The 19,790-nt window shown below is 36.5% G+C and overlaps 2 protein-coding genes and 1 non-coding gene across 3 annotated transcripts; 2 read left to right on the top strand and 1 right to left on the bottom strand.

Annotated features, from left to right (window-relative positions):
- Nucleotides 1–11,249: 11,249 nt before the first annotated feature.
- LOC126795052 (BTB/POZ and TAZ domain-containing protein 1) lies at nt 11,250–14,378 on the top strand. Its single transcript, XM_050521867.1, has 5 exons — nt 11,250–11,499; nt 11,598–11,731; nt 11,913–12,216; nt 12,510–12,826; nt 13,832–14,378. The coding sequence occupies exons 1-5, from the start codon at nt 11,344–11,346 to the stop codon at nt 14,043–14,045; spliced, it is 1,125 nt and encodes a 374-aa protein (XP_050377824.1). The 5' UTR covers nt 11,250–11,343; the 3' UTR covers nt 14,046–14,378.
- Nucleotides 14,379–16,331: 1,953 nt separating this feature from the next.
- Nucleotides 16,332–16,413, bottom strand: TRNAS-AGA (transfer RNA serine (anticodon AGA)). Its single transcript has one exon. It is a non-coding gene; the product is annotated as a tRNA-Ser (tRNA).
- Nucleotides 16,414–16,532: 119 nt separating this feature from the next.
- On the top strand, nt 16,533–18,785 carry LOC126795077 (peptide methionine sulfoxide reductase). Its single transcript, XM_050521900.1, has 2 exons — nt 16,533–16,919; nt 18,434–18,785. Exons 1-2 carry the CDS (start codon nt 16,605–16,607, stop codon nt 18,686–18,688), a joined length of 570 nt encoding a protein of 189 aa, XP_050377857.1. The 5' UTR covers nt 16,533–16,604; the 3' UTR covers nt 18,689–18,785.
- The last annotated feature ends 1,005 nt before the right edge of the window (nt 18,786–19,790 follow it).

Genomic DNA, 19,790 nt, shown 5'->3' with positions numbered 1-19,790 from the left:
TATATACTAACCGTACTAAATATATTGGTATACCACCTAATTGGTAATTGGTACACAGTTCAGTATATCGTACCATATTTTAAAAGATGGTTAGTAAGTAGTACAAATTTTTCATGTACCATGATATGCCGTACCAACCAAAATAGAAGTTTTATGAAAACAATCATAATATATGCATTCATGGTGAGTCGAATTTGGTATTCTTCCATGCAAGTTGAAACCAACTACCACTAGGCTATCATTGTAATTACAACAACTCATGCAAAACAATATATATTCTTAAAAACTTTATATATCCATAAATATTTCAGTCATAGATTTAATGAAAAATAAATCTTAACAGTAGATTTTTGTTAAATTTATAATTTTTGGACTTTAGCATGTTTAATTTATGACTTTGTACTTGTTAAATTGGTTGAAGTTGTATCAAATTTTGTATTTGTGTTGTTATTTTCTATTACTTATTTGGATTAGACCTTTAAATTTTTAGGCCATAAACATATTGGTAGAAGCATATTACCAACCGTACCAACTGAGTACCAACCGTACCAATTAATTGGTATACCAACGTTATTGGTTGGTTTAAATGGTGAATTTTTCATACCAATTATATGTTAATTAGTACATCATATTGGAAAAATGAGGTTGGTACATACTGTTCCACCCCAAAGATTTATAGCTGTAGTTAGCTGTCTGGTATTAACTTTTAGAATACTGGCGTGGGACTGTTGTGAATCTTGACGAAGTTGGTATGGTATTAGTTGAATACTTAAGCTGTATTTAATCACCATATGCAAACACAAGGATTTAAACAATAAAGTTCTTAAACAAGGATTAGAAATAGTACCTGCTGCCTTCACTGAGATTGCCATTCACGCAAGCTTTAATCTTCTGCTCTCCGATACAATTACGATCTCAATGAAATAGGTATCTAATTAAATCTTAATGAATATCTCGTTTACATGATTATAAGATATTATTGAAAATATCAAAGTGATATAATTAGAGTATAAATCCACTATATTCTTTCATCGGTCTCTTTCGTTTGGTTACCAGAATAGGGAAAGCCACGTTCAAAAGCAAACTCATGCTTCAACTGCATCCAGTGGTCTATGCCTCATCCCTTTCATACTTTCGTACGATTAAAATTGATGACCGAATGTGATTGAGTTCGAGGTCTCACATGGGAAAGAAGGTCCATGGCAGAAAGCTCTGTCCCCGCAGCTTGCATGGTTTGTGCTCCATCTTTCTCTGCAGCTCCATCCATTCATCACTGATATATTGACTTATTTCTTCATTTCATCGTTACACATTTTTTCAAACATTATGTTCAGGATATCTAAAGATATATTGATATTAACAATTTTGAGCAGTTTTGCCTTTATATATTAGCGAGACGAAAATTGCGAGTTACAATAGTTGTCATTTGCCAATTTACATATATTGATAGCGAGATTTGAACTAACTTAAAGACCACGACTACGACGTCTTAGAGATCCATTTCCATTTCTACTTCCACTTGTAAATCATAGGGTTTACAATTGCGGGTGATCACATTTGGCATTCCTAGGCTACCATTCACCAGCCAATAGATCGATATACGAGTTGAGTTTCTTTGCGCAAGATACGCCATAAATAGGGGGTTCGATTCTAGATGATGTTCATATAGAGACTTGTACCCATCCTTGAGGGAATGGGACCAAAATGTTGTGTTCATAATTTTACTATGAAGTTTCCTTTGATAAATAATAATAATAATTGAAGTACTAAGTAAGGCGATCTAATTTCGTTTTCACCTTAGTCTCAACCATGTGGGACATTAGTGGAAAGAGACCTCATTGGAATATGACTATCACCAATAAACGAGGCAACCATTGGTTCATTTGACACCATTACTGTTCTTGCTCCAGTCTTTAAGCTTTTCAGGCTATGTTCACACAATTGGTGTCAGAACTTATGAGATTATTGCCTGAAGAAAGAGGACTTCTGGAAGGTGCTTTGAGGAAATCAATTGTACAATTCGGGAGAAGTGTTCAAACGCCAATTTCAACTTGCTCACTTCGACAAGTCTGAATGAGATTAAAAGAAGACTCCTTGTCAGCTTTGAACATAATGTGGACTTGTTAAGACTTAAGAGTACAAAAAAAAAAGTGTGTGATTTGCGATTTTGCGTTATGAAATAATATATATATATATAGCTCTTCTATTAAGGATTTTTTTTTTGGATATTTTAAAGAGATAACTTATTCATCAATTTTTCGATACATTTTCATATCTCCACCATTCAATTGTTAGAGTCAAATGTGTAGATCATCTCTGTAAAATTTCAGCCAAAATAGTGATTGTTAATATATCAAACTTGATGAAAATAATGGGCGCACTAATTGTCAAACTATAATTATTTATGTTTATAAGTTTAAATTCCAGTTTTGAATACTTAAACACTTTCATTTTAGCTGAAATTTTACAGAGATGATCTATACATTAAACGGTAGAGATGTGAAAATATAATCAAGAAATTGGTTAAACGACATATTTTTTTTAAACTAAAAAAAGATCTCTCTCACTAGAATGACCATATATATATATATATATATATATAATATCGGAGTGATCAGCCGAATCAATTCGCAGTCGGTCTGATTCGTTGAATGATGCATCTTTATTCATGCTTTCTCATAGGACAACCTAGGTTTCATTCTAATTTGCCAATCTGATTATTTTATCTCTAATTGAGGAGTTTAAACATATTTTCGATCATGATATTACGTTGTTGTTTAGATTTTTTTTTTAATAAATAGAAGACGGGTGCGACACCCAAACCTCTGTCGAATGTTATTAAAAGGACAAAGAAAAAATACAACACGAGGAGGGGACATGAACCTACACACTAAAAAAATTGAGCAAAGTTATCGGCAAGCAATCACCGATGTTCAAAAATTTAGTGCCTCCAACTTCCTCTATACATGTAGGCAATCAAAGACAAAGTAACTGCGACATACTCAGTTAAGTCACTTAAGTGCTAGAATGAAAGTGACCTCAGTATATGTTTGATCCAGGAGAGCGCGAACAATATCTTTTTGTACATAATCGGGAGAAAAAACTGTTATTGACAAACCTTCAATTTGGAACAAGTATGATGCTTCACTTCATCCTATAGGTAAAAAACGATTAATATATATACGATTATTTTTAACTGTAAAATTGAAAATTTGATTTAGGAATACTCGAGTTTTAATCGACATATCAATGTGGTGTCCGAAACTCCAAATCCGTCCTTATTGTACAAGGATTTGGATAGATTATGGGTGTGTTTGGTACAACTGGGCTTATAAAAAAAGTCGGCTTATGCTGATTTCTGAAAATAAGTGGCTGATAAATAAAGTTGCAAACTGTTTGGTAAACTGGCTTATATAAGTAGATGTTAGTGACAGAAGTAATGGCAAAGCGTTTGGTAAATTCAAACTAGCTTATGTTTTTAATTTGTCAAATGACCAATTTAGACATGTAAGATAATTTTTAGTTAATTTTAGTTTAAAACAATGCCTAAAAATATATGGCATATTAATATTGGATAATTTTAAAATTATCTTAAACCAATATACTCTGATATTGATAATTTGGTTTTGATTAGGATCATGTCAATACATAAATACTCAATCACGTGCATTCATCAAACTTTGAGCAATCCTGTCTCTTAATATATCAATTTCTTGTGCGTCATGATGATTTTGTTCATCATCATCATCTTCTTCTTCTTCCTCATCTCCACCACTTTCCCTTTCTTCGCCTCGGACAAAATGTCTATCACGATGTACATATCTTCGGATATAATTATGAAGTGTCATAGTAGCGATGACAATCTTCACTTGTTTCTCGAATGAATATCCTTGCATGTCTTTTAAAATCTTCCATTTTTTTTTTCAAACTCCAAATGAGCGTTCTATAACTCCTCTAAGTGAAGAGTGTGCTTGGTTAAATAGTTCTATTTTATTTCTTGGTTCTCGGCCACGATATTGTTGGAAGTGTTGTGGTGGCCTTTTATAAGGTCTCAAATACCCTGGCAGAGTGGGATATCCTGAATCCACAACATAATATTTTCCTACAAAATTATCATGTAATAAAATTTGTGAAAATGTCATTTGAAGCATGAATTGAAATGAAAATTTTGACTAAAATTAAATATATTACCTGGTGGAGGATGACGAAAGTTCATATTAGGATTTCGAAGAACGGATTGTAATACTCTTGTATCATGAGCTGACCCTTCCCAACCCGCACATACAAAGATAAATTGCATATCAAAATTGCATACCGCCATAACATTTTGTGATGGAAATCCTTTCCTATTAATGTATGGAGTTTTTTCGCTGAGACACTGTCAAATTTGACAGCCTCCCTATCTCTGTCTTTTGCGTTTCACTTGCTCCTTCACTGAAAATTTCACCCATCTCGCATCCTCACTTTCTCGCCCAAAAATTTCCTGAAACAAGAACTCATCCACCTCCAATCTGTTTTTCAAGTTTAATACCCCCAGTAGAAGTTTACTACCTCTAGTAAACTTTAGTAAAAAATTTACTAATCCCAGTAAACTTTATTTTTTTGCATCTAAGTTGATTTTTCTCCGTTTTAAGGTGTGTTATGGCCTTTAGAAATACTGTTTTTCAAGTTTAATACCCCCAGTAGAAGTTTACTAGAGGTAGTAAACTTTAGTAAATTTTTACTACCCGCAGTAAACTTTATTTTTTTGCATCTAAGTTGATTTTTCTACGTTTTAAGGTGTGTTATGGCATTTAGAAATACTGTTTTTCAAGTTTAATACCCCCAGTAGAAGTTTACTAGAGGTAGTAAACTTTAGTAAATTTTTACTACCCCCAGTAAACTTTATTTTTTTGCATCTAAGTTGATTTTTCTCCGTTTAAAGGTGTGTTATGGCCTTTAGAAATACTGTTTTTCAAGTTTAATACCCCCAGTAGAAGTTTACTAGAGGTAGTAAACTTTAGTAAATTTTTACTACCCCCAGTAAACTTTATTTTTTTGCATCTAAGTTGATTTTTCTCCGTTTTAAGGTGTGTTATGGCCTTTAGAAAATACTGTTTTTCAAGTTTAATACCCACAGTAGAAGTTTACTACCTCTAGTAAACTTTAGTAAATTTTTACTACCCCCAGTAAACTTTATTTTTTTTGCATCTAAGTTGATTTTTCTCCGTTTTAAGGTGTGTTATGGCCTTTAGAAATACTGTTTTTCAAGTTTAATACCCCCAGTAGAAGTTTACTACTTCTAGTCAACTTTAGTAAATTTTTACTACCCCCAGTAAACTTAATTTTTTTGCATCTAAGTTGATTTTTCTCCGTTTTAAGGTGTGTTATGGCCTTTAGAAAACTCCAGAATATATTTAATAAAAAATTTAAAACCATTCAATATTAATCCTGGAGTTTTCCTCATCCAGCTCAACCCTTAAATACTTCTTCTTCAAATTCACATCGTTCCTAATCAAGTACAAGAATAACATTAACATTTTAGGAATGCAAAAACCCTATAATTCAAGATAGCAATGAAATTGAACAAATTTTAAAACAAATTAGAGCCAATCCAGAGGTGCCCATGGGTAGAAGAAGAGAGAAGGAACAAAGCTAGTTGAAGACGGAGGAGGAGGGCCGCCGTCGGGGGTCGAAGGTGGGAGGGAGAGGACGAAGTCTTTAGGGGTGTACTGCCCGGAGAGAGGGAGGTCGCCCTTGGCGGTGGGTTTGGCCTAGTTGATGGTATTTCTGTTTGATATGTGGTGGGTCGTAATTAGTTGAAACCACCAAGGGTACCCATTGGTATTTTGGAATGTTCATTAATTCGCCGCTACAGTGCGCGCGTTAAGAAGTAGAAGCGGCTTCTAAAAGGAGGGTAGGAGCTACTTCTCCTTTTGGCTTGAAAAAGCCCCAGCTTTTGGAAGTTGAAAGGCAGAAGCCAGTTTACCAAACGGGTTGTTGAGTTTCACTTATAATCACCAGAGCTCATAAGCTCTACCAAACATAGCCTATAGACATGCCAAAGAGAGTCGAGTTTGAGTTTCACCTTTACCTTCCCTTCCGTATTGACAATTTGACATCAAACTACCATCACTGTTCTTGCTCACCCCCCTTCAAAAAAAAAAATCCCCATTTGAAGAAACTTTTGTAGCGCTTCGTTTCCACCGACCTCATTCTGAAATTTGTTTTTATTGGGCTTCGTGGCTGCATATAGCATGTGGGCTTCTCTCAAATGTCATTGGGCTTTTCTTGTTAATGTATTAATTCTTCTGATTAGAATATGAGGAATCAAGGGCAGTGGTTACTTACAATGGTCTAAATAACAGTTATCATCATTGTATCGGTTTTGTAAAATAAGAATAAAATGGAGATATATTAAGATATATCAGATTTATTGTTTTTGCTAGTTTTTAATTAAATTTAATATATTTATCAACATATATTTCAAAATATACCAAATAAACTTTAAAAATTAAAACTTATAGTTCAAAATGTACCCAAACTTCATAAAAGAAAAATATTTTATTTTTTTTGACAATTAAAATACATAAATAATTTCAATTAATAAAAATAGGTGCCTAAAGGATAAATTGAGTTGATCATTCATCATAAACTCTCTCGTCATCGAATGCTATCAACCACTCTTTCCTTTTTAATTTTTTTTTCTTTAAAATTACATGGTTAAAAAAAATAGAAAAACACCAATATATCAGATCAAACTCAGTTTGACCAGATATATCGTCATTTGACTTGATTTATCGAGTTGACTGATGTAATTGACTAATCATATTGTTTTGTAAAAATCAGGGATATATCGAGAATATATGGCCGATATATCCCGATATTTAAAATATTGGTTACTAGTTACCACTCAATTACACACACGAGTGGACAAGTACTAATAGCCCCTCTAATGATACATTTGGATGTAAACAACAACGAATATAAAGTCTTTATTCTCGCCGTGTCTAATACAATCAATCACTTTAATGCCCTGCTTAGTTTTCAAGCCTACGCAATGAGGGTCGATCGACAATAGAAAAACTATTTTTGAATATATATATTTATATATATAGGGTGGTGTTATTAACACACCATGTTTTACTATTAACACACCCTTTCTTACTTAATTTTTTTAAAAGATGATGTCATGGTATTGAATTGTATGTGGAAAGGGTGTGTCACAAGAAAGGGTGTGTTAATAACACCACCATATATATGTATGTATGATATTTCTCACTTATAAAGAAGACAACAACATACGCTGCGAGATCATGCAAGGTGCCAATTACCACCGAGTGGGCGACTGATTGTGAGAGATAGAGAGTGGGGAGTGATTGGTGCATGGTTCGAACAATTGTTCAACATTGGCTCTCCGCTTCATGCAGAGGCATAGGCGTGTAAATTGGGGCTGCTCACTGCTATTCAACATGGTTGGACTCATTTGGTAGTAGAAAGTGATTTTCGTAGTCCTTGCTAACTCTCTAAATGGACGTGGTAATGACATGGCTAAGGTTGGTAGAATTCTTGATGATTGTTGAACGCTTATGTTCAAGTTTGATGATATTAGTGTCGCGTATGTCTATCGCGAAGAAAATAGTGTTGTCCATTGTTTGACACAGTTTGCTAGTCTAGGTAATTGATCGGAATTACATCTAGCTGTGGTTCCGACTTTTCTGATTGATGTAATTTTTTAGGATAATTGTAATGCTTCTAGTGTGACTTGAGGTTCAAGCTTTACGTTCCTCTCGTTGACACATCTTGCTAATAATAATAATCATAATGGGCATTTGGCTTAGTAATTTTTGCTAACTCACATCCTTCATTCGAAAAAAGGAAAAAGAAAAAAAAGACAATAATAGTTTCAGCAAAAAGAAAAACAATTAAAAAAAGAAGGTAAGACCTTGCACGAATAAAGATGACTTTGAATAGTCTGATAATTATATATATATATATATATTTCATATTTAGAGTGAAGTTATAATTTTGGCACACTTTTCGGTCAAATATTTTCACTATAAGTGATTCAATATTTAGGTATGCTATTCAAGATTATCTCTACAAAATTTCATCCAATTTGGACATTGCTAAAGTATTGAAATTAGATTAAATCAATGAACGAATTAAAATTGTTTAACGTGAACCGTTCGTGTAAATCTCGATTTTGAGACAATGAAGATTTTAGGTGTGTGCATGATAGCATTATTTCGCAACTCTTCCTAGTTCCTAGTGTCTATAGACAAATCTGATATTAAGTTATTAAGATCTCCACCACAGAGTCCATACCAAGCATTAGTATCGAAATAAGGTAAAGGATATGTAGATGAGGACATCTAATTTACTTCATGCTATTAAGGGTTTGGCTGAAGTTTGTGGTGAACTGAATAGACGATGAACAATTGAATATTCCTTATATGATGACAAAAGGAAACCAATCATTTGGATGTGATTTTATGGTGATTAGCAACCAATTCAGTCTTTCTCGATAAGATATGTTTGAGCTGAGGTTTCAGACACGTATTAAAGACGCTTAATCGCTTTTAAGATGATTAATACTAACCATTGACACCATTTTGCTTGATCAAAATAATAACACGGGGCAATTAGTCAAACGTCACAAATTAAACTTATATTTTTTATGACGCTCATACTTGAATTCAAAACACGTACGTAAGCGATTTGTATGTGTAAAAGACGTAAGTACTAGAAGTATAGAACTCTTATCTTTGTTCAAGCTTATAATTCGCCACGTGACTTGATCTCCTGACCCTCATTTCCTGATGAACTACCTCATATTGTGTTCCACAAATCTTTCATAGTTTCATATATCGTATATTAGAAAAGGATGTGGTAAACTCTTACTTCTCTTCCATTAGTTGCGTAACACTGTCATACATTATATATACGTACTTAATAGGACAGTAATTGAGTTGATTAGTTAGTCTCATGCAAAAAGTCCATTAAACAAAACTCGATCAATTATACCAAAAAAAAACTCTTGATCGACACTATCACAGTACTCTAGTTTATTTTAATTAAAATAAATCTTCAATCTATGCGTATATACGTATATTCCTTATCTAACCCGTTTATAAATTTGCTGTATGAAAATTATACGTATCCATATATTTTCACCACTGGTTCTAAATGTCCCATGAATTTCTATCATGTTCGTGGGGCAACAATTCTACTACCAGTATAGACGAAATTCATTATGCATATATTAATAGCAATATGAATTATTGTCTAAGAGCTCCTCCTTCAACCCAGCAGCCTCGAGCTCTATCTCATAGTCCCATTGACTGTGCTTTCTAGTCTCATTCCTCTTTATCATCCCCATGTTGCCAAAACGCGATCGCCTTCCTCTCCTTCTCCATCTTCTTCCTCAGTTCCTCTCTGTTCTTTTTGTCGTAAGGTTTCTCAGGACCTTCTAAGAAAGAGACCTTCTTTGTTCCTCACAAGTCACGCGGCAACAATGATCTGCTATATATTCCACAGCTCATGGCCTCGTGTACATCAATTTCCATGTGAAACTTACATACACATAATACTTAAACATCGAAATGTAAATTAGTGATTTTATAACGAATGAACTTTCTTTTTGAACAAAGAATGAAATCCATCTAAATTGTTAATTACACAATGATTTTCAGGTGCCCCAAAAACAAATCCAACAACCACTACCACGCTATCGATTTTCTCATTCTCCAACCATATCTTATATTGTCAACCATAGCATAAAATTTGATTATGTTAGCCTAGAAGGCTAGAAGGAGGTCGATCTCTCTTTATTTTAATAATTTATTTTTCCAAATAAAGATGAGCACCATAAGTCCATAACAAATCTCCGCATAAACAAACGACACGTCGTGCCGGCCAGACTGTCATCTGCGGCGCGCCAAAACCTACGTGTCGTTTATGGAGGATGTCGGTTCCAACCAACGAAGGTTTAATTGTGGGCCCAAGTACGGCTACTGTTGGTTTGTTCTGGCCTGTCATTGGTATTGTTTGGGGCAGTGACGAATATGACACGTGTGAGTGTACGTGGAGATAGATTAAGTATGGGGACGAGATGAGGTGGAATGGATTAGAACGAGTTGTACAGGTCAGGGTGAGTTCAACACTTAAAAAAACGCATGAAGGGGCGTTTAATATTAAAGTAGCCTTGCCTGAGTTGGCGGGTTGGAGACCAGAGAAACCCTAATGGGTTCAAATGTTGATATGGGGGCCTAAGCCTTACACGTCAGATCCTCGTTATGATCTTTTTGGATAACACTTGAATTTTAATAAGGCAAGTTGTTCCTCAATGGCATGTAATTTGGGTAAACATGGAGGTACATGGATTCGTGATTAGGTTTTGGCAAATCATGAATGTTCCCCACGCGCAGGTGCACAATCTGGTCAAACAAAGTAAGAACATCAAAGTGAATTGTTATGGTGATACCGAACAAGTCAAATGATGAGGGTGAATGTGGTGGTATTCGTTTTACTATGTAATATAGCTGGTACGTAGGAACTAGGAAGCACGCTAGGTTGTAAGCGATTAAGCGGATGGACATTGATGCGGCTCCTCCCAGCGAGAAAGTGTTTTTGGTTTGAACCTCATCCTGATCATTTTGGGAACGGACCATATCTGATTGCTTCTGCCCATAGACCGGTAGCTGAGCCCGTATCGGTAGATTGTTTACAAACATGTGTTTTGTTCTGCAAGTTGTTAATTGTTTCTTTCGTATTGTTATATTTTAAGATCTACTGAATCGAATGTATTTGATAAATAGAGTTAAAAGATTAGTTCGATCAATCCTTAAAAATCATCGAGTGAAAGATGCATTTTTTGTCTTTTACAAATTGTGTTCAAAAGTTAACTTTATTTCAGGTGCTTTGTAATTACGTAGCGAAATTTATTCACTTGATACTCTTCTTCTTGAATCTAATGATCAACCACAAATCCAACGAACAAGAATAGATAGAATGATTCGTACCAATGATGTTAAACTCTTTCCTCGTTATGCATAGGGTCCTTTGTAACTGAACATTAAAGAGACATTTACAAATACAATGGTGTTTACTGGACCTCAGATTGATTCCAGCTAGAGGTACACAACAGTCCAACGGTGTATACCCGTCTCATATTTTTTTTCTTTTTCCTTTTTTCAATAATAGAGCATGTTCCTCGTTCTCTATAAAACACCGCGCAGACCATAAACCTCTCCATCTTTCTCTCAAAAAGACTCCCTCTTCCTTTCTCGTATCTCCGTCTCTCATTCGCTATATTTCCGTCTCCATTTCTCTTCACATCTCCGTCTCACTCGCTCTCTCCAAATGGAAACCAACCATCATACCCCAACAACCAACCTCTCCGACGACCTCTGTCCCGCCACATCACCCGCCAAATCCGTGCCCCGAGAGCTGCCCGAACCCGATATCCACATCCTGACCCGCGACGCTGTTCGCATCCCGGCCCACTCTTCCGTTCTGGTAAGCTCCTCAATCCCTCTCTCGTCATTTCCACAACGTAAAACTGAATTCTGTTGATAAGTATCTTATTTATCTTTCTTTAATTTCCGAATTATCAGGCGTCGGTGTCGCCGGTGCTGGAAAACATAATAGATCGGCCACGTAAGCACCGCAGATCCGAGAGAGTCATCCCCATCCTCGGCGTCCCAAGTGACGCCGTCGTCGCCTTCACCCGCTTCCTCTACTCCTCAAGGTTCGTCGCCGACTCGTCGTTTTCCCGCTTTCTCCAGTCCAATACGTTTTTCCCCCTTCAAATTACAATACTACAGCCGTCCATTTCACCACCACACTACACGTGGCGCGTTTTAACTTAATTCGGTATATTAGATTTTCTTTAGTATATGTTTATTGACGGAAATGCCCTTACGGTGCAGATGCACGGAGGAGCACATGGAGAAGTACGCGATCCATCTGCTGGCGCTGTCCCACGTCTACTTGGTGCCTCAGCTGAAGCAGAGATGCACGAAGGAGCTGGGTCAACGTTTGAGCGTTGACAATGTCGTGGATGTGCTCCAGTTGGCGAGGCTCTGCGACGCTGCGGATCTCTACCTCAAGTGTATGAAGCTGGTTGCTAATCACTTCAAGGCTGTGGAGGCAACTGAAGGCTGGAAATTTGTTCAAGACCATGATCCTTACCTCGAACTCGACATTTTGCAGTTCATCGATGAAACTGAATCGGTAATTTTGTCACTCTAGACTATACTTTGCTCGTTAACGACTGTCAGCTGTTGATGTGTTTAATGTCTGTGTTCGCGTGCGTACGATACATTTTCTAGTGTTGTAGCTAACAAAAACATGTGTATCGCAGTAAATAATTGTCGTATAACCAATTGGATTGTTTAGCGGACATTTCCGAATAGAGTTACTACTAGTTAATAACAGTTGCCTTGATTTGTTGGTGTAATAGTTACCTCACCAATTTTATTTTGAGTTTGATCACTAATGGCCAAAAATGTTTTTGTTCTCAACAGAGGAAGAAGAGGACAAGGAGGCATAGGGAGGAACAGAGGTTGTATCTCCAGCTAAGTGAGGCAATGGAATGCTTGGAGCACATATGTACTGAAGGGTGCACCAGTGTCGGGCCATATGACATGGAGCCGGGTCAGAAGAGAGGGCCGTGCAGCAAGTTCGGCACATGCCAAGGGCTTCAGCACCTGTTTCAGCACTTCGCCACTTGCAAGAGGAGAGTGAACGGTGGTTGCTTGCGTTGCAAGCGGATGTGGCAGCTACTTAGGCTTCACTCGTCGATGTGTGACCAATCCGATTCTTGCCGAGTTCCCCTTTGCAGGTATTATTCCGATTTCTTTTCAGTATAACCTTTAAGTTGCTATAGTTTAATGAGTAAAGAAAAAGAAAGAAATTGTAGGTATGGTGTCTTGAGTAAATTTTATGAGCTAAATTAATTGGTCTGATTTTCATAAGTATTTGTTTAAATCTGGTGCATACCTGAAGTTAGACTAATTATAAACCTCACTTGTTAGAGTAGTTGGCCATTTTCTGGTTTGGAATCTCATATAGTGGGAATAAAATCATCGAGTCTCACTCAACGACTGAGGTATCTTCTGGGAATGGTGGTGGAACCCCAACTCATGCCAACCCTTTTTTTTTTTGGGTAAACCTTGCCGACCCATCTTAATATGTTCTCAATGTGAAAAATGGACTCTATAATGTAGGGTAGTATGCCATGAATTCATAATTTCTTAAGCGCTAAACTATATGGCATACCAAATCATAGTTCTCCTATTAGTTCGTTTGGCATGTTACGGTATTATATGATCGATTACCAGAATCGACATAATGTACTCGTCGACAGCTTTGTACGGTGTTCATGTGATCTATGTAGATTCAATGAATGAATTGATCAACTTGTGACAGCTCGTACATGCATCATACTTTAATCGGAAGGAAGGAGACAGGAGGTTGGCTAAAGCCAAGAATTAGGTTCACCTCAAGTTGAAAATGAACGTCTGCATTTTGCCTTCCCCTTCCAAACCCTCTTGTTTTATTGGTGAGAGATCTCCATCAAGGGAACAAATATCTTTGGCCATGAAAACTAGGGAGGAATTTTGGCCGTCGAGGAAGATTAAGAGGGTTCTGACTTTTTTCTTCAACTTGATTTTAACCAATTGGCTGCATAAAATATCATGAAATGTGGGGTTTATAGTTCTTCTAGTTGTCACTTTCTTTACCGGCAATTTATGGTAGTGCACATCAACTCAATCATGAATAAGTAGCTATTTAGCCGCCATCATTGATATTTATTTATTCGATTTTTGTTTTCGGAACATGACAGGCAGTTCAAGTTAAAATTGATACATGAGAAGAAGAGAGATGATGCAAGGTGGAAATTGCTGGTGAGGAAGGTTGTATCAGCCAAAGCCATATCTTCGCTGGCTCTGGCCAAGAGGAAGAGAGATGAGGATCAACTAGGCGAAACCAGAAGCCACTGCAGTGATCATGCAATTAGAAGCTTCAGACTGTGTTCAAATGATTCAAATTGCATATAGTAAGACCTCGCCGCAAGTTAGTGATGATGATGAAAAATGGATTGCTACGATATCTTTGATTTTTTTTTTTACCGCAAATGTCAATATGTCTCTCTGGTCTCTTGTATATTGAGGTGGGAGTTTTGGTTAGTGTTGTCCCAATATGTTACACCCCCTTCTTTTCAATGAACATAACGGCTGGGAGGGAAAACAACCCCAGTTTGAGAGTGGGGTTGAACATTGTTTTGTTACCAAGATTGGGGCAGTTTTATCATGTCCAGTTTGGGTTCATCTTCCTGATATGTATATTAGCAATTTGTTGGCTGTTATAAGGATTGTATTTAGTTTGGTGAAGTATCTCTCTCATTTTTAACCATAGTTTCTGAAGCAAGAATCACCGCAGACAAAACAGAATTAACCTCAGAAGAGGCAATGTGGTATAGTAATCGATTTGATTTCTAAATCCGGTGATACGAAAGTTTTCTCCTTTAGTACTAGAGCTAGAAAGCTCCCTATCGTGTATAAATGAAACTTTGTAGTTTGTATGAGTTGAATGTCATATTTTTAAGCCTAAGAAACAATAAAATACATGAAACATTTTCCACACCTCGATCATTTCCCTACTTTGAGGAAGGAGTCGAGAAACCCTGTAAACATGTATCACATCATGACGTCGAAGCCTCAACAACCGAAAGTGACCAGGTCTATTTGCTCAATCGAATTCTAATGTTGGTGATTGGGAATCTTCTTTTTGTTGTTTTTTCTAATGCAACCATTGTTTTCTGCTTACTAAATAAATGAGTTAAAAATGAACTAAGTAGTGGAATAAGTACGGGAGGTTGTTGTAACTTTTTACCAAACTAAAATTAAGTACAGGAGGTTGGACCCGTTGTTCAATATGTGACCGCATGTGTTGCTCGCGTACACATTTTAGCTAGCTAAAATTTAAATACATACTTCCATGAGAATAGGTAGGAAAATATCATAGGTTCTAAAATTATCAGAATGAAATTATTTTAATAACATAAACTACAAATAATCTCATATGTCAATTCCGTACACATTTTTGAGCATGTAACATTTAGTCATTATAATTAGATATTTTTGAAGTAAATATCACTTTTTTAAGACAATAAATTGGTGAAATAATCATTACCGGCAAATACAAGTCTCATTTCCAAATTGATCGAAAACAAAAATGCCTAAAGCACACCCAATATTACAGACTGATAGAAAATTTATGGGAGCCCCGACAATCTTTCCCTTTCGTTTTAGCAAAAGGCAAAGTTGGAATGGGTCTCTAATGTTCAACTCGGTCTGCTTGGTGATTATGTATCGTGTTTTTTTTTTTTGATACGTGATGTATCAAGTGTTCTAGTTATTTGAAAGAAAGAGCATCAACCTGACTCAACATCATATCTTTTCTGATCTACATTGGGATATTTTCTTTCATTATTGGTCTCATTGCTGCTGCTACCTTTTCCACATTTCTATAGTCCCCCTAATATCTTTAGTATCATGACTACATATCTAGAGTCTGATTGATTGAGTCGTACAAATCGACTTCAATAGACTTTGTTCTCCCTTAACAGTGAGCTTTATTCCCCTTCAAGGTCAGGTTTATACAAATAACAAATGGAACCACGACTTGTGTATAAAAAGATGAAAACTCAGTGACTGGATGATCGCTAGGAAGAGGCAGCAGCCATGCATGACGTTGTTACCAGATGATTAATGATACTGTGTCAAAGACTAAAGACATCTTAATTACTATTGTTGTATACTCACAAAAAAAAAAATCGTTGCCTTGTTAGACTTTGAAGAAAAGTATTAGGGCAGCTATGGAACCAACTTTTCCAACAGAACTACATTAATCAATAATTGGTGTTTCATAATTGTAAATAGAATTATACTTGGGCAAGTTAATTTTGGTGAACCGAAGTAAAGGGTTGATTCCATATGTGTAAGCACTTATGCAACAAGGAATGTTTATGTCATAAGCACTTATGCATGCAACAAGGAATGTATTTGTCCTAAGCACTCATGCAACAAAGAATCATCTCATCATTCTCATGGACCTCTGTGGTTGGATTGTTGGAGTAGAAAATGATGAATTATATATCCTTCACAGAAGTGCAAAGGGTAACACCACTACCCAAAATAATTTTCAAAAGGGCCTTTCTTGTTGTGAAAGATTACCATGAAGGTTTAAAGAATAAAAGATGTAGAGACATAGTTTAGCACAAAACCCAGCAGAATTAGGCTAAGGGGTAGCCCATTAAAGAAGAAATGAAGAATTAAGAAGAAAGTAGTCGGTAGGATTCGAACCTGCGCGGGCAGAGCCCACATGATTTCTAGTCATGCCCGATAACCACTCCGGCACGTCCACTTCATTCCTGACGGCTGAAGTCAAACTACATGTACTTGGTACTGCCAAGAGATCAGACTACATGTCGTTCAAACCAGTAGGTCTGTGTATCTGACTAGCTTTGGCGGGTGGATTCAATCTCGTAGACCAATCGCATTTCTCGATATAAAGTCCCAAACCAACATCTCTGTCTTCCTCCGAACTCACTCACAATGGCTTCCACTACAAACCCAGCTCTGGACCCAGATTCCGACACTCCGGATAACCCGGGTCACGAGTTCGCTCAATTCGGGTTGGGTTGCTTCTGGGGAGCCGAGCTCCGGTTCCAGCGGGTCGTCGGCGTGGTCAAGACCAAGGTCGGGTACTCCCAAGGCCACGTCCACGACCCGAATTACAGGCTGGTCTGCTCCGGAACCACCAACCATTCCGAGGTGGTTCGGGTCCAGTTTGACCCGCAAGTCTGCCCATATTCGGACCTGCTTTCTGTCTTTTGGTCTCGTCATGATCCAACCACCCTCAATCGTCAGGTGACCCAGTTTGTCTGTTCTTGTCCCTATTTGAATTTGTTGATGCTTAAAGTTTCAATCTTTATCACATTACAGAAAGAAAAAGTTACAACTTTTGTTAATAGTGGTGGGTAGAAGTGATTTTGTGGGGTTGAAGTAGCACTTTCACTATTTGCATATGGGTCAATGGGTGATTAATGTTAATGATTCATAATGATGTTAGTGGATCAAAGGAGGATGCTTTTGGTTTTGCATATTTGTGTATTTTTCACTAACCGTCTCTCAATTCTGGTGTACCTACCAATGTGATACTTCAACTCTTAATCGTACCAATGCGATACCCAGACTCTAGTATTACTATCATTGAAGTACTTCCGTCAGTTTTTTTCAACTTCTCCGTCATCTTGGTGACGTGGCAAGTACGTGAGGCCCACAAAGAGGGTTAAAAGACAAAATTAACCCAATCTGAGAGGAGCAATGTTTTTTCCGCCCTTTACCTTGAGAAAGACACCCAACAATTCCAATTTTGGCGCCAATTTTCCCTCCCTACTCCTTAATTTGTGTCTCTTATCTAAACTAAAGAACTACCGCCAACCAATCGACCACAATCTGATAAAACCTAGATCAATCTCATTTTCTATTTTTACCCTAGCACTTGTTAAACTAACAGAATAAATATATAAATTTATATGGAACATCTCATTTCCACAATCTCATAAGAATATAGAAACGCATAATTTAACGAAATTCAAATACATGTTTAAGTACCATTAGTTCTTACAAGCAAAAATCATGGAAGATCAACATAAAAGGTGGTAACTAATGGTACTTAAACATGTATTTGAATTTCGTTAAGTTATGTGTTTCTATATTCTTATGAGATTGTGGAAATGAGATGTTCCATATAAATTTCTATATTTATTCTGTTAGTTTAACAAGTGCTAGGGTAAAAATAGAAAATGAGATTGATCTAGGTTTTATCAGATTGTAGTTCTTTAGTTTAGATAAGAGACACAAATTAAGGAGTAGGGAGGGAAAATTGGCGCCAAAATTGGAATTGTTGGTTGTCTTTCTCAAGGTAAAGGGCGGGAAAAACATTGCTCCTCTCAGATGGGGTTAATTTTGTCTTTTAACCCTCTTTGTGGGCCTCACGTACTTGCCACGTCACCAAGATGACGGAGAAGTTGAAAAAAACTGATGGAAGTACTTCAATGATAGCAATACTAGAGTCTGTGTATCACATTGGTACGATTAAGAGTTGAGGTATCACATTGGTAGGTACACCAGAGTTGAAGGACTGTTGGTGAAAAAAACTCTTGTGGGCTCTTTGAAGGTGCAAAAGTGCTTCTTTGGAGTTGAAGCACTTTCACTATTGATCATATTGGTGAATCAAAAGCATGCTTTTACTGTGCAACTGATCTTGGGAAGAAGCTATTTTGTAACATTTAGATTTAAGAACTGATGTGTAATGTTAGAAGGCTTGGGACAGTAGTATATTGATATACTATAATTTGATGGATTAACTTATGTGTTAGGGTGGAGATGTGGGAACTCAATATCGATCGGGAATCTACTACTACAACGAAACGCAGGCCCGTCTAGCTGAGGAATCGAAGGAAGCAAAGCAGAAGGAGTTTAAGGACAAGAGGGTGGTGACAGAGATTCTTCTAGCAAAGAGGTTTTACAGGGCAGAGGAGTACCATCAGCAATATCTGGAGAAAGGAGGAAGTAATGGCAATAAACAATCTGCTCAAAAGGGTTGTAATGATCCTATTAGATGCTATGGTTGAGAAACTAATGCATTGTGTAATGATCAAACTCTTTGCTGGTTTACTTACTATGTAAAATAAATACTATACCAGTTCATTTATGCAATTAAGCTCAAGGGACCAAGGTAAAGTCAAATGAACAAATGAATGTATTCACATCATAATTGAATCCACAATGTGAAATTTTTTCGGTGGTACAATTCTCATATTATATGTGCAAATGATATGCTGTATTTATACATATATATAACTTTTTGTCATATAGTTTGTATGAGAGTTCTAGCTTCTCTTTCATTATGTGCAGTCTAGGGGTGGGAGTTGGTACTAAAACCGACCGTCCCGTACTGAATACCGACGGGTCGGGACGAATCGGTAAAATGTCTTCGTCCCGTACCGAACTTAATACCGAAATTTTATAAACGGTACGATTCGGTATATGTATAATTCGTACCGAATGTATAAAATATATTAAATATATGCATTTTCAATATTGTTTTTAGTTTTTTAGGTCTACATTGTACTTTTAAAGACTTGGAATATTAATTTACATTAGCTAATAGTTATAAATAGATAGAAATACATGCAAAAATGTACAATTTTACCGAACCGAACCCATCCCGAATCGATATGTACAGGTTCGGTTCGGTATTAAGTTTCAAATTTACAATCCTGAACCGAAACTGAAACCGAATAAATTATCGGTATCGGTATTGGCCGAATCCCGAACCGAACCGTACCGGTCCCAGTCCTAATGTGCGCTGTCATCCTTTGTAGAAAGTATGAACGGTACGATTCGGTATATGTATAATTTGTACCGAATGTATAAAATATATTAAATATATGCATTTTCAATATTGTTTTTAGTTTTTTAGGTCTACATTGTACTTTTAAAGACTTGGAATATTAATTTACATTAGCTAATAGTTATAAATAGATAGAAATACATGTAAAAGTGTACAATTTTACCGAACCGAACCCATCCCGAATCGATATGTACAGGTTCGGTTCGGTATTAAGTTTCAAATTTACAATCCCGAACCGAAACCGAAACTGAATAAATTATAGGTATCGGTATCGGTATCGGTATCGACCGAATCCCGAACCGAACCGTACCGGTCTCAGC

The sequence above is a fragment of the Argentina anserina genome, chromosome 5, assembly GCF_933775445.1.
Source record: "Argentina anserina chromosome 5, drPotAnse1.1, whole genome shotgun sequence".
Lineage (NCBI taxonomy): Eukaryota > Viridiplantae > Streptophyta > Magnoliopsida > Rosales > Rosaceae > Argentina > Argentina anserina.
This window is presented reverse-complemented; position numbering and strand designations above follow the sequence as displayed.

Bases quoted from the DNA above. Each gene is read 5' to 3' on its own strand.
- LOC126795052 (XM_050521867.1), top strand. From the start codon at position 11,344: ATGGAAACCAACCATCATACCCCAACAACCAACCTCTCCGACGACCTC. The intron at 11,500-11,597 runs GTAAGCTCCTCA...CCGAATTATCAG, and splicing joins CGGCCCACTCTTCCGTTCTG to GCGTCGGTGTCGCCGGTGCT. The intron at 11,732-11,912 runs GTTCGTCGCCGA...CTTACGGTGCAG, and splicing joins CGCTTCCTCTACTCCTCAAG to ATGCACGGAGGAGCACATGG.
- LOC126795077 (XM_050521900.1), top strand. From the start codon at position 16,605: ATGGCTTCCACTACAAACCCAGCTCTGGACCCAGATTCCGACACTCCG. The intron at 16,920-18,433 runs GTGACCCAGTTT...CTTATGTGTTAG, and splicing joins CAACCACCCTCAATCGTCAG to GGTGGAGATGTGGGAACTCA.